At 35.0% G+C, this 19,057-nt stretch overlaps 1 protein-coding gene and 1 long non-coding RNA gene across 6 annotated transcripts in view; one reads left to right on the forward strand and one right to left on the reverse strand.

Annotated features, from left to right (window-relative positions):
* The first annotated feature begins 1,871 nt into the window (after positions 1 to 1,871).
* Positions 1,872 to 3,431, forward strand: LOC137490664 (uncharacterized). Its single transcript, XR_011010539.2, has 3 exons — positions 1,872 to 2,009; positions 2,523 to 2,618; positions 3,354 to 3,431. It is a non-coding gene; the product is annotated as an uncharacterized lncRNA (long non-coding RNA).
* Positions 3,432 to 6,310: 2,879 nt separating this feature from the next.
* The window catches only part of igf2bp2b (insulin-like growth factor 2 mRNA binding protein 2b), a 69,660-nt gene continuing 56,913 nt past the window's right edge, over positions 6,311 to 19,057 (reverse strand). For 4 of the 5 annotated variants that reach the window (XM_021474969.3, XM_005159949.6, XM_073945003.1 and 1 more), the window contains exons 7-12: positions 17,165 to 17,230; positions 16,166 to 16,282; positions 12,490 to 12,564; positions 12,235 to 12,366; positions 11,229 to 11,342; positions 6,311 to 10,273 (exon numbers count right to left, since the gene is read on the reverse strand). In XM_021474969.3, coding sequence (XP_021330644.2) covers positions 10,175 to 10,273; positions 11,229 to 11,342; positions 12,235 to 12,366; positions 12,490 to 12,564; positions 16,166 to 16,282; positions 17,165 to 17,230 — 603 coding nt within the window. In that variant the 3' untranslated portion in view covers positions 6,311 to 10,174. 5 annotated transcript variants of the gene reach the window in all.

Genomic DNA, 19,057 nt, shown 5'->3' on the forward strand with positions numbered 1-19,057 from the left:
AACAGTCGAAGCAAATGTGTCGAAGCTTCGAAACGTTTCGAAACCTCACTCTACAGTGACATCTAGTGGTCATTTTTTTATATATATTGCACTGAAACAGCTTCAGCAAAGAACGATTGAACAAATTGAGGGATTAAACCCCACTTTGTAAAAGTGGAATCCTTCAAATAACATAGTACAGTGGTTAAGGTGTCAGACATCCATGCAAGAGTAGAAGGTTTCGAAGCCAGTCAGTAACAGTTGTTTTAAAATGCTTTAATACCAGTTGGTAATGCTTTGCTCTTGTATCGTTTTGTTTCAACATTGGTCTGATATCCGAATAAACAATTTGTGAATAAATATGTCTTGTTTTTGTCTTAAAACAGGGTTGTTGCTAGATCAAAAACGGTGGCCTGAAGTTATCAAGAATTATTTATATTATTCATTAAATTTCCCATTTATTGTATTTTATTAATGTCTACCCAAACCCTAAACCCAACCATACTGTAAAAATATTTATTATTGTTTTACAGTGTTACAAAAATGATGCTAAATTGATGGCGTAACTGTAGCTGTATCCTATTTAGGCTACACAAAACAGAAACATGATTAAAATACATAAAACCATGATTTCGAAGTCGGGATTCGAACCCAAAACATCATGCTAAGCATAGATTCAATAAGCAAACCCACAGTGCTCTAAGCCATTTGAGACAGAGATAATTTGGAGACCTTGGCAGTCAAATTAGGATTCACCAGGTCTCGAAACGTATCTAAGCTGATCGATGCTTTGAATCGCTTTAGTCACGTGACTTGGGTGCTTCGGATCATGCTTCGGTGCAGTGATTGGAAACACTTGCGCTTCGGGATCTCGACACTGTGTCAAAACATCAGTTTCACGTCAGCCATCCCTAGTTAAGAGCAGGCCAACGACGTTTCTGCTAAATCATAGGTATGTATGTCTTTTTTTGTTGTCATCTAACGTTATATTATTTGATATGTTGGCTTTGATGTGCGCGTGTATCCTAATACGGAACTATTTGTTATAATTTAGCCGTGAGTTACTTGTTTCGTGCACTTGGTTTTGGCTATTTACATCAATAAAAGTTTAGAGTGAATGTATTTAAAACAAATAGCGATTTCAATCGAGTCATTTGCTTTAATAACTCACGATTAATACAATGAGTATCATATAACATACCAGATCAGGTATCCAAGTCAAATATAACATTATGTCCTGTTTATCTAGATTGCTGTCAGCATTGCGCACATCATAACCTTTTTTCCCTTCGAACCAGAGCCAGTGGAACAAACGGTGACGTGTTTAACTGTGTAATTTGTGTGAAAATCGTGTGATTTTCATGTAATTCATTGCTTGATTTGTTAGCTCGACTAAATGTCTATCATATTCAGACCAACTTGCTTTAACAGCCAGCTAGCTTTTATTTACATAAAAAATATAAAGGGCTAAATATATATTTTTCTTTCTTTTTGCTCAAAAGGACTGAAATATTGACAATGACATAATTCAATGCAAGATTTCCTTGAGGAGGTGAGACTTGCTATCATCAGTGAAATTTGACGGTCATTCACCAGCAGATGCAAGAAACCTTTTCTCTTTGCCCAAAAGAAGTTGTTGAGATTTAGCCAGGAAGAAATTAGAGAGAGATAACCTGGACTTTAAGGAAGAGGTAAGTCACTATATTGCAATTGCTTTAGTTTCATTCAAGGTAGTAATGATAATGCTAAAAATAACAAACAACATTATTATTATAGGTAATTCAAAATACATCTGTATTCAGCATTTGAACATTTAAATATTTGCATTTATATATTTATATATATATATATATATATATATATATATTGTAGATCTGCACAGAGTTTTCTCAGATCTGTAATGTAGATCTCCTGAGACAGTTAATCGAGTGACTTGATAAATATACAGCACCTCTCCTGAAACTCTACAGAAAAGAAGGGATTCAATGGGTCCAGAGATGGATACAACTTTAAACAAGATGGATGAGCAGGTACTCATTAAGATTTTTTTTTTTCTTATACACCCGTCTGATGTTTTTAACATGTGCAACATATTTTGTCCTGTCAAGAATTTCATGCTCAGGTAATACAGTCTAATAAAACGTAATTGCAACAATTTAATTGTCCAGCCCTTTTGCATTAATTTTAATTGTGTCAAGTTGTGTTTTGATTGTGAGATGGAAGTAAGATAAATAACAGATGTTTCACTTGTTTTGAGTGACCATTTCAAATGAATACATTCAAAGAGGAAAATAGAAAATAATTGCTGTAGTTTTTAACTCAAAGTAATTGTCACATGAAACTAAACATTTTTCTAAATTTGCCAACACAACCATTATCAAATTCCATTGTATGGAAACCACAAAATTCTTTTTTAAAAATAAAGCCATGTGTTTTTTCAACAGCATGAATAAAATACTATGCTCATTTAAATGTACTAAGTACATTTTTACTTACAAAACAATAAGATTGTAAAACACCCTTTGTAAATGACTTTCCTGTAGGTCACTGATATTGTCACCGATCGAGAAAGAGCAGCTCTTGAGGGATTGCCAATTTTTCTTCGTAAAAATTCTGCTTGCTTTCTCAAGATATGTCTGGTAAGTTACCCATTTTCATACCCTATTCTACATTTATTAGTCTGCTTGGTAACACTTTTAATAGCTGCACGCCATAAATAATTTATTTAGTATTAGCGAATAGTTAATTTATTTTCTGTTAAGCATAACTCTACATGAAGTGCTCAATGATTGTATATTTTTAACTTTAATGATTCATTTGTATTACTAATTTAAGTATTGCATTATTTACAAACCAGTTATTTAAGAATAGTTGGTGTTTTTAAGATCATTCAGAATGCTTAAGTACACGATTAATAAACTATTCAAATTAACATTTAAATATCCTAATATTAAGGTATGTAATAATAGCTACTTTGTATGTTAGTATATGCTTTATGAGCTTAACTTCATCCAGTTGTGACCTAATCTAAAGTGAGGACTATTTATGCTTTATAAATCCCTTATGAATGACAATTAAAGGCTCAGTTATATTCTAAACAGGACAATAAACAACTTTCACAATTGAAACTGTATCAAATAAAAGTAAATCTTTGCAATTTTATGTAAAATAAAAGTTTAAAAAATTGCTAAATATTAAAAAGTTGTCAATATATTGTTCAATTATTATATATTATAGACTATTCAAAGTGTTACTGTTTGTATGTACGAAAGTATTACATGTTTTTATTTTCTTTGCATAATAGTAATAACATTAATAAGTAGTAATTAATATTACACATCAATTAATTTTCCCATTACTTAATCTCCTATAAGGACACGGACCCTGAAGACCACAGCACCAGAGATTAAAGGATTGGAATCTTCACTGTGGTGGAAGATGATAATGGCACTTTTGCATCCCTGCAATATGTGATGAACCTCGTTAAAATCTTGGAGGAGGCCATAGTACTTCAGGATATCACACATCTGCCTGCAGCCTTCGCTTACTTGTTCAGCCTCTTGTATAGACTGAATATGGAACACCCAAAAGAACTCAAATATACTTTTTAAGTGATTCAGCATGTTTTATGGAGGTTGGTGGCACATGATCTGCGAGAGTTCAGTTCATTCATTCATTCATTTTCTTTTCGGCTTAGTCCCTTTATTAATCTGGGGTCGCCACAGCGCAATGAACTTGTTTTACGCAGCGGATGCCCTTCCGGCTGCAACCCATCTCTGGAAAACATCCATACACACTCATTCACACATACACTACGGACAATTTTAGCCTACCCAATTCACCTGTGCCACACGTCTTTGGACTGTGGGGGAAACCGGAGAACCCAAAGGAAACCCACGTGAACGCAGGGAGAACATTCAAACTCCACACAGTAACGGCAACTGACCCGTGACCACTTCCTAATGTGCCACTGTTTCAATGTTTTGAGGTCTGTTTTTGGACTTTATGTACTTTGTTGACAAAAGTGCAGTACACTTTAAAGACTGTATGAATGGAGTGGCTTTTAGGGTTTACTCTGATTAGATGATTGCATATTCACCTGGTTTGAGTGTTTAGACACACTAATAGCTTGGTTTTAGTAAGGTTGCCAGTTATTTTATGTTGAGGCAGTGTACAATCTTTTCAAATCTGGAAACATTCAGTACTAGTTGTGTACAAACTAGCCCAATGCTGAACACGGCTAATGTCAAATGCTGATTTTGTATGCAAATGTTTTGGATTGTGATTTGAACACAGTTAAAAATAAAAAAAAGTGAATTGACTATTCTTGTGTATTTAATTTGAATCCTAAAAATTAATAGTAAATGCATAATGAATCAGTTTGTTTTATTTTGTTCAGTAAACTAAAAAAATCTTGTTGGGTAAACATAATCATTTTTGTTCAGTAAACAAAAGATCTTGTTGAATAAACGTGAAAATTTTTGTTCAGCAAACAAAAGATCTTGTTGAGTAAACATGATAATATTTGTTCAGCAAACAAAAATATCTTGTTGGGTGAACATGACATTTTTTGTTCAGCAAACAAAAATATCCTGTTGGTTGAACATGATATTTCTTGTTCAGCAAACAAAAATGTCTTGTTGGGTGAACATGACATTTTTTGTTCAGCAAACAAAAATATCCTGTTGGTTGAACATGATATTTTTTGTTCAGCAAACAAAAATATCTTGTTGGGTGAACATGACATTTTTTGTTCAGCAAACAAAAATATCTTGTTGGGTGAACATGACATTTTTTGTTCAGCAAACAAAAATATCCTGTTGGTTGAACATGACATTTTTTGTTCAGCAAACAAAAATATCCTGTTGGTTGAACATGATATTTTATGTTCAGCAAACAAAAATATCCTGTTGGTTGAACATGATATTTTATGTTCAGCAAACAAAAATATCCTGTTGGTTGAACATGATATTTTTTGTTCAGCAAACAAAAATATCCTGTTGGTTGAACATGATATTTTTTGTTCAGCAAACAAAAATGTCTTGTTGGTTGAACATGATATTTTTTGTTCAGCAAACAAAAATATCTTGTTGGGTGAACATGATACTTTTTGTTCAGAGAACTAAAGAATTCAACAAAATATTTTGAGTTCACTGGTCTTCAAACCCTGTTTGTTGAGTTAACTCAAAAAGCTATGTGTGATAGGTTGCCTAATTATTTTAAGTTTACTCAACTTTTTTTTTTTACAGTGCAGAGATAAAGGTACAGTACCTTTTTAAAAGATACATATTTGTACCCAAATTGTCCACATTGTCACCTTTAAGATGCTTAATAGTACCCAAATGTACCTAAAAAGTACCTTTGAGGTACTATTATGGACTCTTCGGGTACAAATATGTACCTTTTCAAAAGGTACTGACCCAGTGACAGCTTCTGTACCTTTATTTCTGAGAGTTTAGTTGATCACACAGCTTACAAATTATTTAGCTTACTTTGAATTTCTTTGAATTGCAATGTAAGCTGAATACCTTGTAAATAAAGTATCAAACAAATTATGTATTTATTGTCAACAAAATTATTTAGAGGGAGACATGGTGGTTCAGTGATTAGCACTGTAATGTCACAGCAAGTAGATCGCTGGGTCGAGTCCCGGCTCGATCAGTTTGTATTTCTTTGTGGAGCTTGCATGTTCTCCCCATGTTCACGTGGGTTATCTTCGGGTGCTCCGGTTTCCCCCTACAGTCCAAACACATGCGCTATATGTGAACTAAATTGGTCAGATGTTATACCAGTACTGGGTTGCAGCTAGAAGAGCATCTACTGTGCAAAACATATACTGGATAAGTTGGCGGTTCATTCTGCTGTGGTGACCCCTGTTGAATAAAGGGCTAAGCCGAAGGAATATGAATAAATAAATAAAAATTGTTTAGTTATTAACTATTAGTTGCTTTTTTCTGTGTTAAAAATCTCTTTATTTACAGCACACTATACAAATAAGTACAATTTCAGAGTAGGGCCAACAATTTGACCAACTGTATAATTACAAGGTGATTCAAAAAGAATACCACAACTTTGAAAATCTGTATTTAATCGGATGAAATATTATGGAACCTTGAATAATCAATATGGAGTACCTTAAGTTTTTTTTTTTTTTTTCCAGTAGAAAACAAGTTCATAGATGTTCAATATGACCCTCTCCAGATACAGTGACATCAACCCAAAAATTGTGGTATTTTTTTTTAAATCTCCCTGTACAGTATACAAGTTTTGCTTTAACATTCAAAGCTTTTGAGTCATCAGTGACACCAATAAACTGATATACTGATTTAGATGTTGTTTTAAACACTCTTTATTGCTCAAATCCATAAGGAAGGTATTGTGACCCTTCCAAAAAACATAAAAACAGACAAGTGTATTCATGAATATTCACTTAACCCTCCCACTTTTAACTAACACCCTAAGTCTGAAATTAGTTTGTTTACCCTTCATTGACTTCACATGATGTCATTATATGAATCGATATCAAAAACTGATGTCAGATCAGCATTAACACCCAAAGTGATTTATTATATGTGGTCTAGAAAGACATGAGAAACAGACACAGAAACAGCTGCAGATAAGTACTACGGCAAAGATTATGTTTCATCTACATGATGTCTTTGTAAATGATATGAGAAGAGATGGTCTTGAGACAGCCGGACACCATCCGGTTTGACACAGCAATTTTTTTTCTACAGAAACCCAAATTGAAAAGATCAAATTCAATCGTGCCTACTGTTATTACACTAATATTAAACTGTCGGAGATTATTCCTATACTAAAACCTCACACAAATACGATGTTAGAATAAATTCAAAGCTGACGTGTTAGTGGCCATTTCATCAGACATGACCTTGAAATACAGATTATAAACTACAGAGCCATTTGTAACAGTAACATAAAGATAACATTTTCTAAATGTCTCCATACAGGCTGAAGAACACTGCGTATAGTTGGATTAAGCTGTATTCTTAGACAAGACTACTTGTTGAGACGATTATTTTAGTACAAACATAAAACTGCAAGAAACGAAGTACTGTCAACCCAAATGTTCAGTTGCCCAAGAGTTGTTTTAACCTCAGAGTTCATTCGATCCAAACGGTCCATAAAGCAACGATTAGTTTCTCGTGAAGCGGCCTGAAACCTCTTTTTGCAAGAACGAGCAGGTCTTATTTGTGCCTTGCGCTAACTCTTTTTTTCTTGTTCTTTTATTTAGAAAAATAAAAAAAGCTCTAAGTTTGAGAGCTCTACAAGGTATACAAAATATGCAAAAGGGAGAAAAGATCGGACTGAGGTACCCTGTTCTTGAGGTAGAACGTTATATTGTACTGATTCACACACAGCTGTGTGGACTTTCAAAATATGATTTTCATATCTCAATCGTGGATGCTTAATATCAATCTTACAGTATGCTCTATGATTAGGTTTAAACTGTACATTACTGCAATGCTGGTTGTTTGCATTTGATCAGTCAACTGCATTTAGAGCATATATACATTTATATTTGATTCCATTGGCCTTTCCAACGTGCAAGGGTTAAGGATGTCATTTTTATTCTTCACCTATTGAATTTATCGTCATTATATATCAAAGAAATGTTTTTACAAATAAAAATTCAAATAATAATAATAGTTTGCAGACATTTTCTCCGTCATTTTCTGATGTCACGTTTCAAAAAGAACTTTCAAAAGAAACAGTGCACTCATTTCAGCGCATAACAATAGGGGGAGAAAAAAAAAAGGGGGGGGGGTATATTGATTTGCTCCACAAAAAGTATGCTTGCGGAAGGCATTAGCATCATATACAGTACATTCATGAGTGTCAGGTAGACCTAAAAAGGCTTCCATGGGCTCCTATTACAGGACCTACAGACACATTGCAGATTACACATCAAATTCTGCTTTTTCAAGTGTGTACACTGCTGTTTGGGGTCAGTAAAATTTGCAGATTAAATCTGAAACACTGAATAAATTTTAGTTTAAAATACAATTTATTCATGTGATAGCAACGCTGAACCTTTAGCAGTACTTCAGTTTTATAATTTATGAGAAAGTTAATTTGGTAAAAGATTTATATATATTTAGTAATATTCAAATGCCTTTACTGTCACTTGATTTATGCAAATAAAAAGTATTTCCATTATACTCACTGACTCTAAACTGAATGCTAGTCGGTTAATATTAAGATTACGTGTAAAATCACAAGTGGGGTGTACAGTACATTTAGATTCCCGAAGATGATGCACATTTTTTTGTGCTTTGCAACTGTACAGTAATTCTGCTTTTATGTGCAGTTGGCACACAGACAGCTCTCGTGTTGTGTGAGGAATAAGATTTGTGTTGGGAAACATTTAAAAATGAATACAAATAAGAGCGAGAAAAAGAGAACAGAACAGCAAACAGAGATAAAAGCTCAGACTCAGCAGTATAAAAGAGGATCTGGAAGTCAAATGCTGGCACACATGTTAGCGCTCTACTTTCGTCATACATGCTATAATATCATTGAATGTTTCTAGGATATATTTGTAATAATTTGGCTGAGTACACACTAAAGATTTTACAAAGCACATTAGATTTTCTACATGGTAAACACCACAAACATGAAGACCAAAAACATAAAAATTTAATTCACTATAGGAGTTTTGCTCCTATAATGTGTGTTGTGGTGTAACAAAGTCCCGAATGTGAATACTTTAAATCTCATAAAATCTCTTGAGACTTGAAAAATACACATAAATAAACAAACATTTGTGCTGTTGCCACCAGGCACGTGCACACATAGGGCTCAGGCTCAAACTGTGCAGTGCACATGCCCTTTCTACTCTTGGATAGAAAGTGCCCTTCCAAAATGATCAAAAGTGCCCCCGCGACAGCCCCAACCCTCCCCGCCCCCCACCCACCGCCCTTCAATAGGCGCGTGACAACACCGCTCTTGAGTACGCACGCTCCCCACCCCCAGCTTTACAGTAAACGCGCAACAACACAGCTGATCAGAATGCGAGCGACAACACCGCTCTTCAGTACACGTGTGACAACATCAATGTTTAACAACAACAATGTTTAACTTTGCAAAATAATCTCTTACTCGTATTCTTTAGGCCACAGCTAAATTAGCCTGATTATCTTGTGGTGTGTATATAAATATATTACAAAAGCAAATTTTCCTAAATAAATCTATAAAATATTTTTTTATTTTAGGATTGTTTTAACATAGCTGTGCAATTTATTATATAAGTTCATTAATTAATACACCTAAAGCCCAAAGTACACTTTTTTTTTTTTTTCATATGTGCGTGCACATAGCCAAAACAACAGACTCAAAAAATTCTCCATTTGATAGTGTAAATGAATACAACAGACAAGACACTGAAATGCATAATAGATGTCTGTGTACTCTCTTAAAATAGTTGCATGTATGCCTTTTTATTCCCTTATATAACTGTACTGTTTTTGCTTTGTTCCATATTTCTTTAGCTCAAATTGTAAAGCAAAAGTTTTAGCAATGCCCACCCACCAAGCAATTTTGTGTTTAAAAGCCTATAATAAAAATCTAAGTATAAAAATCTTGGCTAATACAAAGCTAAATTTGGAATTTGTATTGGTTATACTAGGTAGGGAACTATGAAAACTATGCAAGCCAGACTTTCAAATTGAACTAAAAAATGAAAGTACCTCAGTTATCCAAAGAAATCTGCATCACACGCAATGTATGCAGATTCTAGCAAACACATATATGACAAAGTATACTTTGGGCACAATCCACATGTAGAGATCTACCCACAGTGTGCCATCATCACATCCAGCACTCACATCACAGTGCACATACCCTCCATACATTCTTTCGTCTTTTCATTTTTTTTAAAAGGGCTCAAAGAAATATCAGGTATCTCTTTGACCTGATAACACTTTCAATCATCACTTTTGGGGGTTTTTCATGCGCAAAAAAACACGTTTTTGTGCTTAAGGTTCTTTGGTTGTTTTTAACTGCTGGTCATCTTTATCATCTTTTCTCCCTCTCTCTGCTTCCTGCTCTGTCTCATTCGCATTTTGAGTATCTCTTTAAATCTTTCTTTCTCTTTAATTCTTTCTTTTAATTTTTTTCGATTTGTCCTTGCATGAGCTACATTCATTAGCTGCTGCTTGCTGGCGTCTGCTGATCAATTTGATTGTTCAGAAGGTGTTTGCTGCATTTGCTGGTGCTTCCGCTCTTGCTGTTTGACCTGTTGAACGATCTCCCTGATCTTGCGTTGGGCCGTCTGTAAACAAGCACATTGTAGCCAAAAGGTGACTGGAGGGCACATGCAAATAGATCATTTACATCAACAGCTAATGTTTATACATTGTTATGTAGTGTAAACCTGTCTCCAGTGACCTGTGGAATAATTTGTCCAAATGAATCAAACATTCCGTTACTTCTCTAACAAAAGTGGCAAAAAAATTAAATAAAATTGCCCCCTGTTGGTTCGGCATGCCCTTAACATGCATCCTAGAGCATTTTTGCAATTTCATGTGGACAGAGATTTTTTAAAATTAATTTTAAAAATATCAATGTATGTGTGGGTATGGCCTGCAACGTTTCAATAATTTTTGAAATGCCACTTTTTGTTCAAAGGTAAATAAAAGCTGAGAAATACATTTGTTTTTCTACAATGATGTATTTTGTAAATAATGAGAAGCCCATGTAATTTCTGGTAAAAAAAAAAATTGCTTCAGAATGTGCCAGGGGTATGAATAATTTTGGGTTTGACTATATACATACATATACATATACACTTGTTTAAAATCCGTTCTGAGTTAATTTGTTCTGTTTTACACAAAGAAAGAAATACTGAAGCATGTTGGGAAAACAGCAGTCGTTGAATTCCATAATATTTTAGTTCTTATACTGTGGCTGTTTTTTTCCAATGTATTTCTTTAAACAATAGATTCACTACTCTTGTGTTACTTACACTCAAATAGTTTAAGGTAGTTACAGTAGTTCCCAATTAGTATGATTTCCCTTCTTGGGTTACTCCTTTGGGCATTAATTCATGTTTGTATGTAAATAAAATCATAAAATAACTTTTTATTGTCTAATCAGAAACCTTAGAATGAAAATCAATTTTGAGTTATTAATTTTGATTTGATTTATTGTAATGACGGCTTGACACCAGTCTTTTAAACAACAAAAAAGTAAAAGGTTTAAGACCTGGGAGATTGTCAAAACCATACCTGACTGGCAAAGAAATGTCCAATTATTTTGACAAATACATCATCGTTCTCATCTGGTGTCTGGTCCCGTGGTACAATGACCTCGGCGCTGGTGAGATTCTGCAGCTCATTGACCTGTGGGTGATAGGAGGTCAGAGGTCAAACACACAGACTCTGTTACAGAATTTTCATTCTTGTTTTAACTTTCCTTAAAAGAGGTGCCATTATTCATCACAAGATGAAACAGCAAAATATGAATTATTGGTTTCTGTTTTTTATTTTAAGTTAATATTAATCTTAAAGTTAATGTTTTTATGCAATTTTCATTACTTTATTGCCTACTCTGTGTGTATGTTTTACTGTTTTTTAACACACAATGTTATTCAGTGATTGGTGTTGGGTGTAGTTACTTTTAAAAGTAACAATCTTACTCTTAAACAACACAAAAAAAGTACATAACACATTCAGTGCTCAGCATAAATGAGTACATCCCATTTTGAAAAAGAATATTTTATCCATTTCTCAGTGAATATGGGTAATGTATATTGGTGCATTTGCACATTGCAGATTTGTTGAACAGATTTATTTAGTAAAATAATAATTCAGTCACCAAACTGAAAAAAAGTAAAAAAAAATAAATAAAAAAAAAACTACAACAATTCAACATAATTTTATATGTACTTTGTTTCTTTTAATTTTTGCTATTTTGAAAATGTTATTTACTATTTTTCCCTAACATATAAAATTGGGCTACAAATTTTTTAACCATTATTGTAAGTTATTTTGTTAGATAAGCTCCAGATTTGGCTTTAGTACTGACTAAACGAATGTATATGCACAAATATAATATAGCTTCCTATAGAAAATATTAATTTAAATGAGAGATTAGTGAGGGGTGTACTCCAATATGATGAGCACTGTATTTCACATTACTTTCCTTAAAAAGAAGAACAAAAGAAGAATCCAATTAGTAATGTTCAGTCCCTTGATGAGAAAATCAAGTTGAAACACAAACAAGCACACCTACCGTTTTGCCCCCCTTCCCAATGACTCGTCCTGCAGCAGTTGATGGCACCTTTATATGCGCCTCCAACTTCACCTCTTCTTTAGCTGTGAAAAAATTCTCTTCTTTCAGCTTCCCATATATCCTTCCCTGTGCCTACAACCACACACATATACAAACAAGATAAATAAAGAACAAATATACAGGTGGATGTGAAACATGCCTAATAGAATCTATTTTTACGACTGGGAGTGTAAGCAATCAAATAGCATCTTTTACCTTGAACTGAGCTTCTGGTGGTCCAGTGATAATGACCATCCTCTCGGGTTCATCAGGGCTCTCTGGTGCAGCAATCTAAAGAAGCACAAAACAGATTTTTTTTCTATTTAGTCTTATTTAAGCATTTAGGTAGCAATAAAAAAGAATCTCAACTGCTACTTTCTATGTTTACTTCTATATTTCAGCTGGGTTCTGCAGCACTGTGATTGCAGCCTTTAAACGATGGGTTGTATTATTGCATCAAATCATTAAATTACAACTGACTGTCTAGACCAGGGATGGGCAAACTTGATCCTTGAGGGCCGGTGTCCCTGCAGAGTTTTGTTCCAACAGTAGTCAAACACACCTGAACAAACCAATAAGTGTCTTCAAGATCACTTGAACTCTATAGGAAGGTATGTTTGAATAGGGTTGGAGCTAAACTATGCAGGACACTGGCCCTCCAGGATCAAGTTTGCCCACACCTGGTCTAGACTGTAGAGCCACTTTACCCATGTAAATATGAATCATTTTCCAGAAAGTATTTCATTTTTTAACCATATTTTGTGGCTGGGCTCTAGTAACTGCCAAATGCCACAGAACTCAGTTTGGCATTTTTTGCCGCTATGGGGTATGGGGTCAGAGGCGATCTTTTGAGGGCCGTCTCGTCCCTGTATGAACAGTAAGAGTCTAGTTCGCACTGCCAGCAATAAGTCAGATTTGTTTCCAGTGCATGTTGGACTCCGGCAACGCTGCCGCTTGTCATCAATTTTTTTCAAAATTTTTATGGACAGAATTTCAAGGCACAGCCTTAGGCTAAGATGGTCTGGTTCGGGAAGCACAGGATTTCATCTCTGTTATTCACAGACAATGTTGTTCTGTTGGCTTCATCAGACATGGACCTTCAGCATGCACTGGGGCAGTTTGCTGCCGAGTGTGACGCGGCTGGGATGAGAGTCAGCACCTCCAAGTCCAAGGCCATGGTGCTCCACCGGAAAAAGGTGATTTGCCATCTCCAGGTTGGAGGAAAGTTCTTACCCCAGGTGGAGTTTAAGTATCTCGGGATTTTGTTCACGAGTGAGGGAAGGATGGAACGTGAGATTGACAGGCAGATTGGTGCAGCGGCAGCAGTAATGCGGTCGATGTACCGGTCAGAAGTGGTGAAGAAGGAGCTGAGCCAAAAGGCAAATCTCTCGATTTACCGATCAATCTACGTTCCTACTCTCACCTATGGTTATGAGCTTTTTATCATGACCGAAAGGACAAAATCTCGGATACAAGCAGCCGAAATGAATTTCCCTTGTAGGGTGGCAGAGCGCACTCTTATGGATAGGGTGAGGAGCTCTGACACCCAGGAGGAGTTCCGAGTAGAGTCGCTGCTCGTCCACCTCGAGAGAAGTCAGCTGAGGTGGCTCGGGCATCTGTTTCGGATGCCTCCTGGACTTCTTCCTAGGGAGGTGTTCCAGGCATGTCCCACTGGGAGGAGGCCTCGGGGAAGACCCAGGACCTGCTGGAGGGACTATGTCTCTCGGCTGACCTGGGAACGCCTCATGATCCCCGTAGGAGCTGGAGGAAGTGTCTGGGGAGAGGGAAGTCTGGGGTTCTCTCCTAAGACTGCTGCCCCCGTGACCCGGCCCCGGAAAAGTGGCAGAAGATGAATAATTGAATATTATATTATATTATTAATTCCTTTTTGGCTTAGACCCTATATTATTCTGGGGTCGCCACAGCGGAATGAATCACCAACTTATCCAGCACATAATATAATATAATATAATATAATATAATATAATATAATATAATATAATATAATATAATATAGTGGCGACGTAGTGGCGCAGTAGGAAGTGCTGTTACCTCACAGCAGAAAGGTTGCTGGGTCAGTTGTCGTTTCTGTGTGGAGTTTGCATGTTCTCGCTGCGTTCGCTTTGGTTTCCTCCGGGTGCTCCGGTGTCCCCCACAGTCCAAAGACATGCGGTACAGGTGAATTGGGTAGGCTAAACTTTCTGTAGTGTATGAGTGTGTGTGTGAATGAGTGTGTGTGGATGTATCCCAGAGATGGGTTGCAGCTGGAAGGGCATCCGCTGCATAAAAAAAGTGCTGAATAAGTTGGCGGTTAATTCCACTGTGGCGACCCCGTATTAATGAGGGGAGGCGATGATTACTTATAATATAAATACTTATATTGTATTATATTATATTATATTATATTATATTATATTATATTATATTATATTATATTATATTATATTATATTATATTATATTATATTATATCCGTCTTTCTGATGAGACGTTAAACCGAGTTCTTGACTCTCTGTGGTCATTAAAAATCCCATGGCACTTCTTGTAAAAAAGTAGGGGTGTAACCCTGGTGTCTTGGCCAAAAGTCCCTTAATCAGCCCTTACAATCATGGTGTCTTAATCATCCCCATCCACCAAATTGGCTCTATTACTGTCTCTCCACTCCACCAATAGCTGGTGTGTGGTGAGTGCACTGGCGCCGCTCTCCTTTGGCTGCCGTCGCACCATCCAAGTGGATGCTGCACACTAGTAGTTGTGTGGAGAGACGCCCCTAATTGATTGTGAAGCAATTTGGATGAATGACCATTCATGGTAAATGCACTATATAAATACAAATTACATCACATTACATATTATAATTTATATTATGATAATAAAGATTACCCATATACTCTTTATTTCAAATTGTTTTAGTTGTTTCAAATTTCCCTTGATATAATGCGGTTCACTTTTCGCGGTCTCACAGTTTTACAGATTTTTTTTCGTGCAATTCGACATGCTTCGTGCAATTACAAACATGCTCTGTTTTAAAAACGTTTTAAACTTGAAAGAGTTTATTTTAATCCTAGTTTATTTGCAAAATGTTCCGTGTTCATGTTTATACATGTTATTACAGAAACATGGTGCCTATCAGTCAATCACTGGGATTAGGGTCCTATTTTAATGTCAGAAAATGTAAAAAAAAAAAAAAAAAAAAAAAAAAAAAGACTTGATAGATTCATTTTACTCCAATATGACAGTGAACACACTATACATAAACAGTTCTTTCCAAACAGCTTACAATGGTTTATTTTCATCATAGGAGTCCTTTAATCTTTTGTTTGTTTTATTATTGAACTCCAAAAAAAAAAAAAAAAAAAAGCAAGCTTAAATTAAAGTTTTAATGAAATGTTTCTATTATCATTTAAATGGGCATTGAACTCCATTGTGTTATAAATGGAATTTTTTGTTTTCATTTTAATAAATTAATTATGAAATTAACTAGTTAGCCTAATTCAATTAAAGTAATGATTTATATTTATTTTTAAATATTATTTTAAAAATTAGATAGAAAATTACCTTAGCAAATGTAATACAATTTGATATATTTACCTTTAGCCCACAGCCCTCAATTATTTTTGTTTTTTGGGGCTCCATAAGAAAAAGTTTGGCCACCCCTGATTTAAACAAAACCACAACCATTGACTAAATACCATTTAACAAACAAAAAAGTAACAGTTTTATTAAGTGACAATACCCTTTAGAGAAAACTAAATTAAATAACAAGCCTTAACACACAATCTGCTCCAATTCATTCTCTCATTCAAGCCCAATTTAAAGCTGGTTAATGTTGGCACTGAGAGTGAAGTGAACTGCAGTGGGAATCAGCATGTGTCTGTCTGTAAGTGTCTCACTTTTATTGAGGCTCCAGCGAAGTGTGCCAGCTCTTTAATGTGCTGCCCTTTCTTCCCAATGAGAGCTCCAACTGCCGGAGTGGGGATAAAGAGATAAACCACTTCCTGTTCACCACCCTGACACACACACACACACACACACACACACGCACGCACATAAACAAAAAGTAAGTAGTCTTACTTGCCAAGATACATTTATTCATACAGTGCTTATAAAATAGCTGCAAATCAACTTTACAGCATTACCTTACTTAGATATGTTGACAAAAGCAAGAGAGAGTGAACAGATGAACAGATATTCACTTCACTTGAACAGATTCAAGTGGGAAACTGAAAAATGACTAAATTAAAGAATCAACCCAAAAGGCCTCAAAATCTTCACACTTTATAAAATTTGACTCAATACACACATAAACACTATATCCTCTGGTAGGTTTTAAAAAAAATCTTGAATGCAAAAACTGAATGCACAGTAATAAATGCATTGAAAATAGACACACAAACTATTGTTTGACCCCCATGGATCATAAAGTACAAAGTTAAAGACTTAATAATTAAAATATAAATAAAAATGTGTTAAAATTAGGTAACAACTTTGAATTAACATGCTTTTATTTATTTATTAATAAAATAAATCGAAATATTTATACTTATTCATAATCCAATAACATAAAATATTTTAATAAAAAACATTAGTTTGCATTATATATTGTGTATAACACTGGGTAAATGTGTTTATGTGTAATATGTTAAATGTGTAATATGTTGTTTACATAACTTGTTAAAATATGAAAATATGAAAAAAAAAACAATGAAAGAAACTCAGAAAGATTTGAAACAAGGTAAAAAGGTGAGTAAATGATTACAGAGTTTTCTTTATTGGGTGAACTATCCCACACACACATCAATTTAAAATGTTTTACTCGAGTATGAGACTATGTGACAATAAACAGAATTATGCAGAGTAGAAAATTAAATGAAATAATAACAAGTACTCACTGCTTGCTGAAGAGATAAAGCTCCAGAAGAAGGAACCCCATATAGACCTCCCATTATTGAGGGTCCCTGTGATGGCAAACATACACACATAGGATTTGATGAGCTAAATGTGAAAATATATCTTAAACGCATTTAAAAATAAACAGATAAATAATTAAGGCAGGACACTGCAGATGATAAGGATGATTTTGTCATAAAATTGTTATACATTTTGAAAACAACAATCTGAACATTGAATAAAGTCAGGTTCAATATTCTTGTTTCTTTTTTTTACAAATTAGAGTGAAAATATTTTATCAGAAGGGAATTTAAGTATCTCTATTTATCAATCCATAATTCATAATAATACTGCTAACATCCATGAATACTTATTCATAATAATTTATTTAATTAATCAAATAAATGATGCATGAACATATCCCTCTCTAAAACCTTCAGAATGTAGATGTGAATAAAATTAAAAGTTGGGTGTAACTTTGGCATTTGAAAAGTTTGAAAATTATAGCCTAATTATTATTTTTTTTAAATATTTTAACAGACTTTAATGTTAACTATGTTTTGCTATAGAAATCTACACACAAATTCAAAAAGTGCCATAAAAACAAATATTAGTCTACATTCGCTGGTCACTTTGTTAGGTACACTTTACTAGTGCCAGGTTGGACCACCTTTGGCCTTCAAAACTGCCTTAATCCTTCATGGCATGGATTCAACAAGGTACTAGAACTATTCCTCAGAGATTTTGATCCATACTGACATGAAAGCATCACACAGTTGCTGCAGATCTGCACATCCATGATGCAAATCACCTGCTTCACCATAACCCAAAGGTGCTCTATTGGATTACGATCTGGTGATTGTGGAGGCCATTTGAGTACAATGAACTCATTGTCATCTTAAAGAAACCAGTCTAAGATGATCCACCTGCTACCCTGCTGAAAGTAGCTATCAGAAGATGGGTACCCTGTAGTCATAAAGGGATGGACATGGTCAGCAACAATACTCAGGTAGGCTGTGGCATTAACACAATCCTCAATTGGTATTAATGAGCCCAAAGTGTGCCACGAAAATATCCTCCACACCATTACAGCATCACCACCAGCAGCCTGAACCATTAATACAAGGCAGGATGGATCCATGCTTTCATGGTGTTGACGCCAAATTCTTACCCTACCATCTGAATGTCGCAGCAGAAATCGAGACTCATACCAGGCAACATTTTTTCAATCTTCTATTGTCTAATTTTGGTGAGCCTGTGTGAATTGTAGCCTCAGTTGCCTGTTCTTAGCTGCCAGGAGTGGCACCCTGTTTGGTCTTAAGGTAGGACATGAGATGCGTTCAGAGATGCTCTTCTGCATAGATCGGTGTAAAAAGTGGTTGTTTTAGTTACTGTTGCAATTCTTTCAGCTCAAACCAGTCTGACCATTTTCCCCTGACCTTGGGCATCAACAAGGCATTTGCGCCCACTAGATATTTCCTCTTTTTCAGACCATTCTCTGTTAACCCTAGAGAATCCCAAAAACCTCAAAAAAAAATAAAATACAGTTTTTATTCCTGCAGTCTCTCATCTTAAAGTGGACCTCTTATACCCCATTTACAAGATGGAAAACAAGTCTCTGATATCTCCAGAGTCTGTATGTGAAATTACAGCTCAAAATAGCACACAATTTTATTATAACTCTTTGAAAAAATTTGAAAACTCTTTGATCCAAATTGTGCCATCTTGGTGACTGTCACTTTAAATTCAATGAGATTGTGCTCAAGCCCTGTTAAAAAAAGGGGTGAAGCTACAAATTCCTATGCATCACCATAGCGGCAGATTCAAAACAGGACTAACGTTATCTCTTTGAAAAACTGAAACTCAAAAGAAGAAGGTTCAGAAAAAGGTAGGAA

Source organism: Danio rerio, chromosome 1 (genome assembly GCF_049306965.1).
Source record: "Danio rerio strain Tuebingen ecotype United States chromosome 1, GRCz12tu, whole genome shotgun sequence".
NCBI classification, from domain to species: domain Eukaryota; kingdom Metazoa; phylum Chordata; class Actinopteri; order Cypriniformes; family Danionidae; genus Danio; species Danio rerio.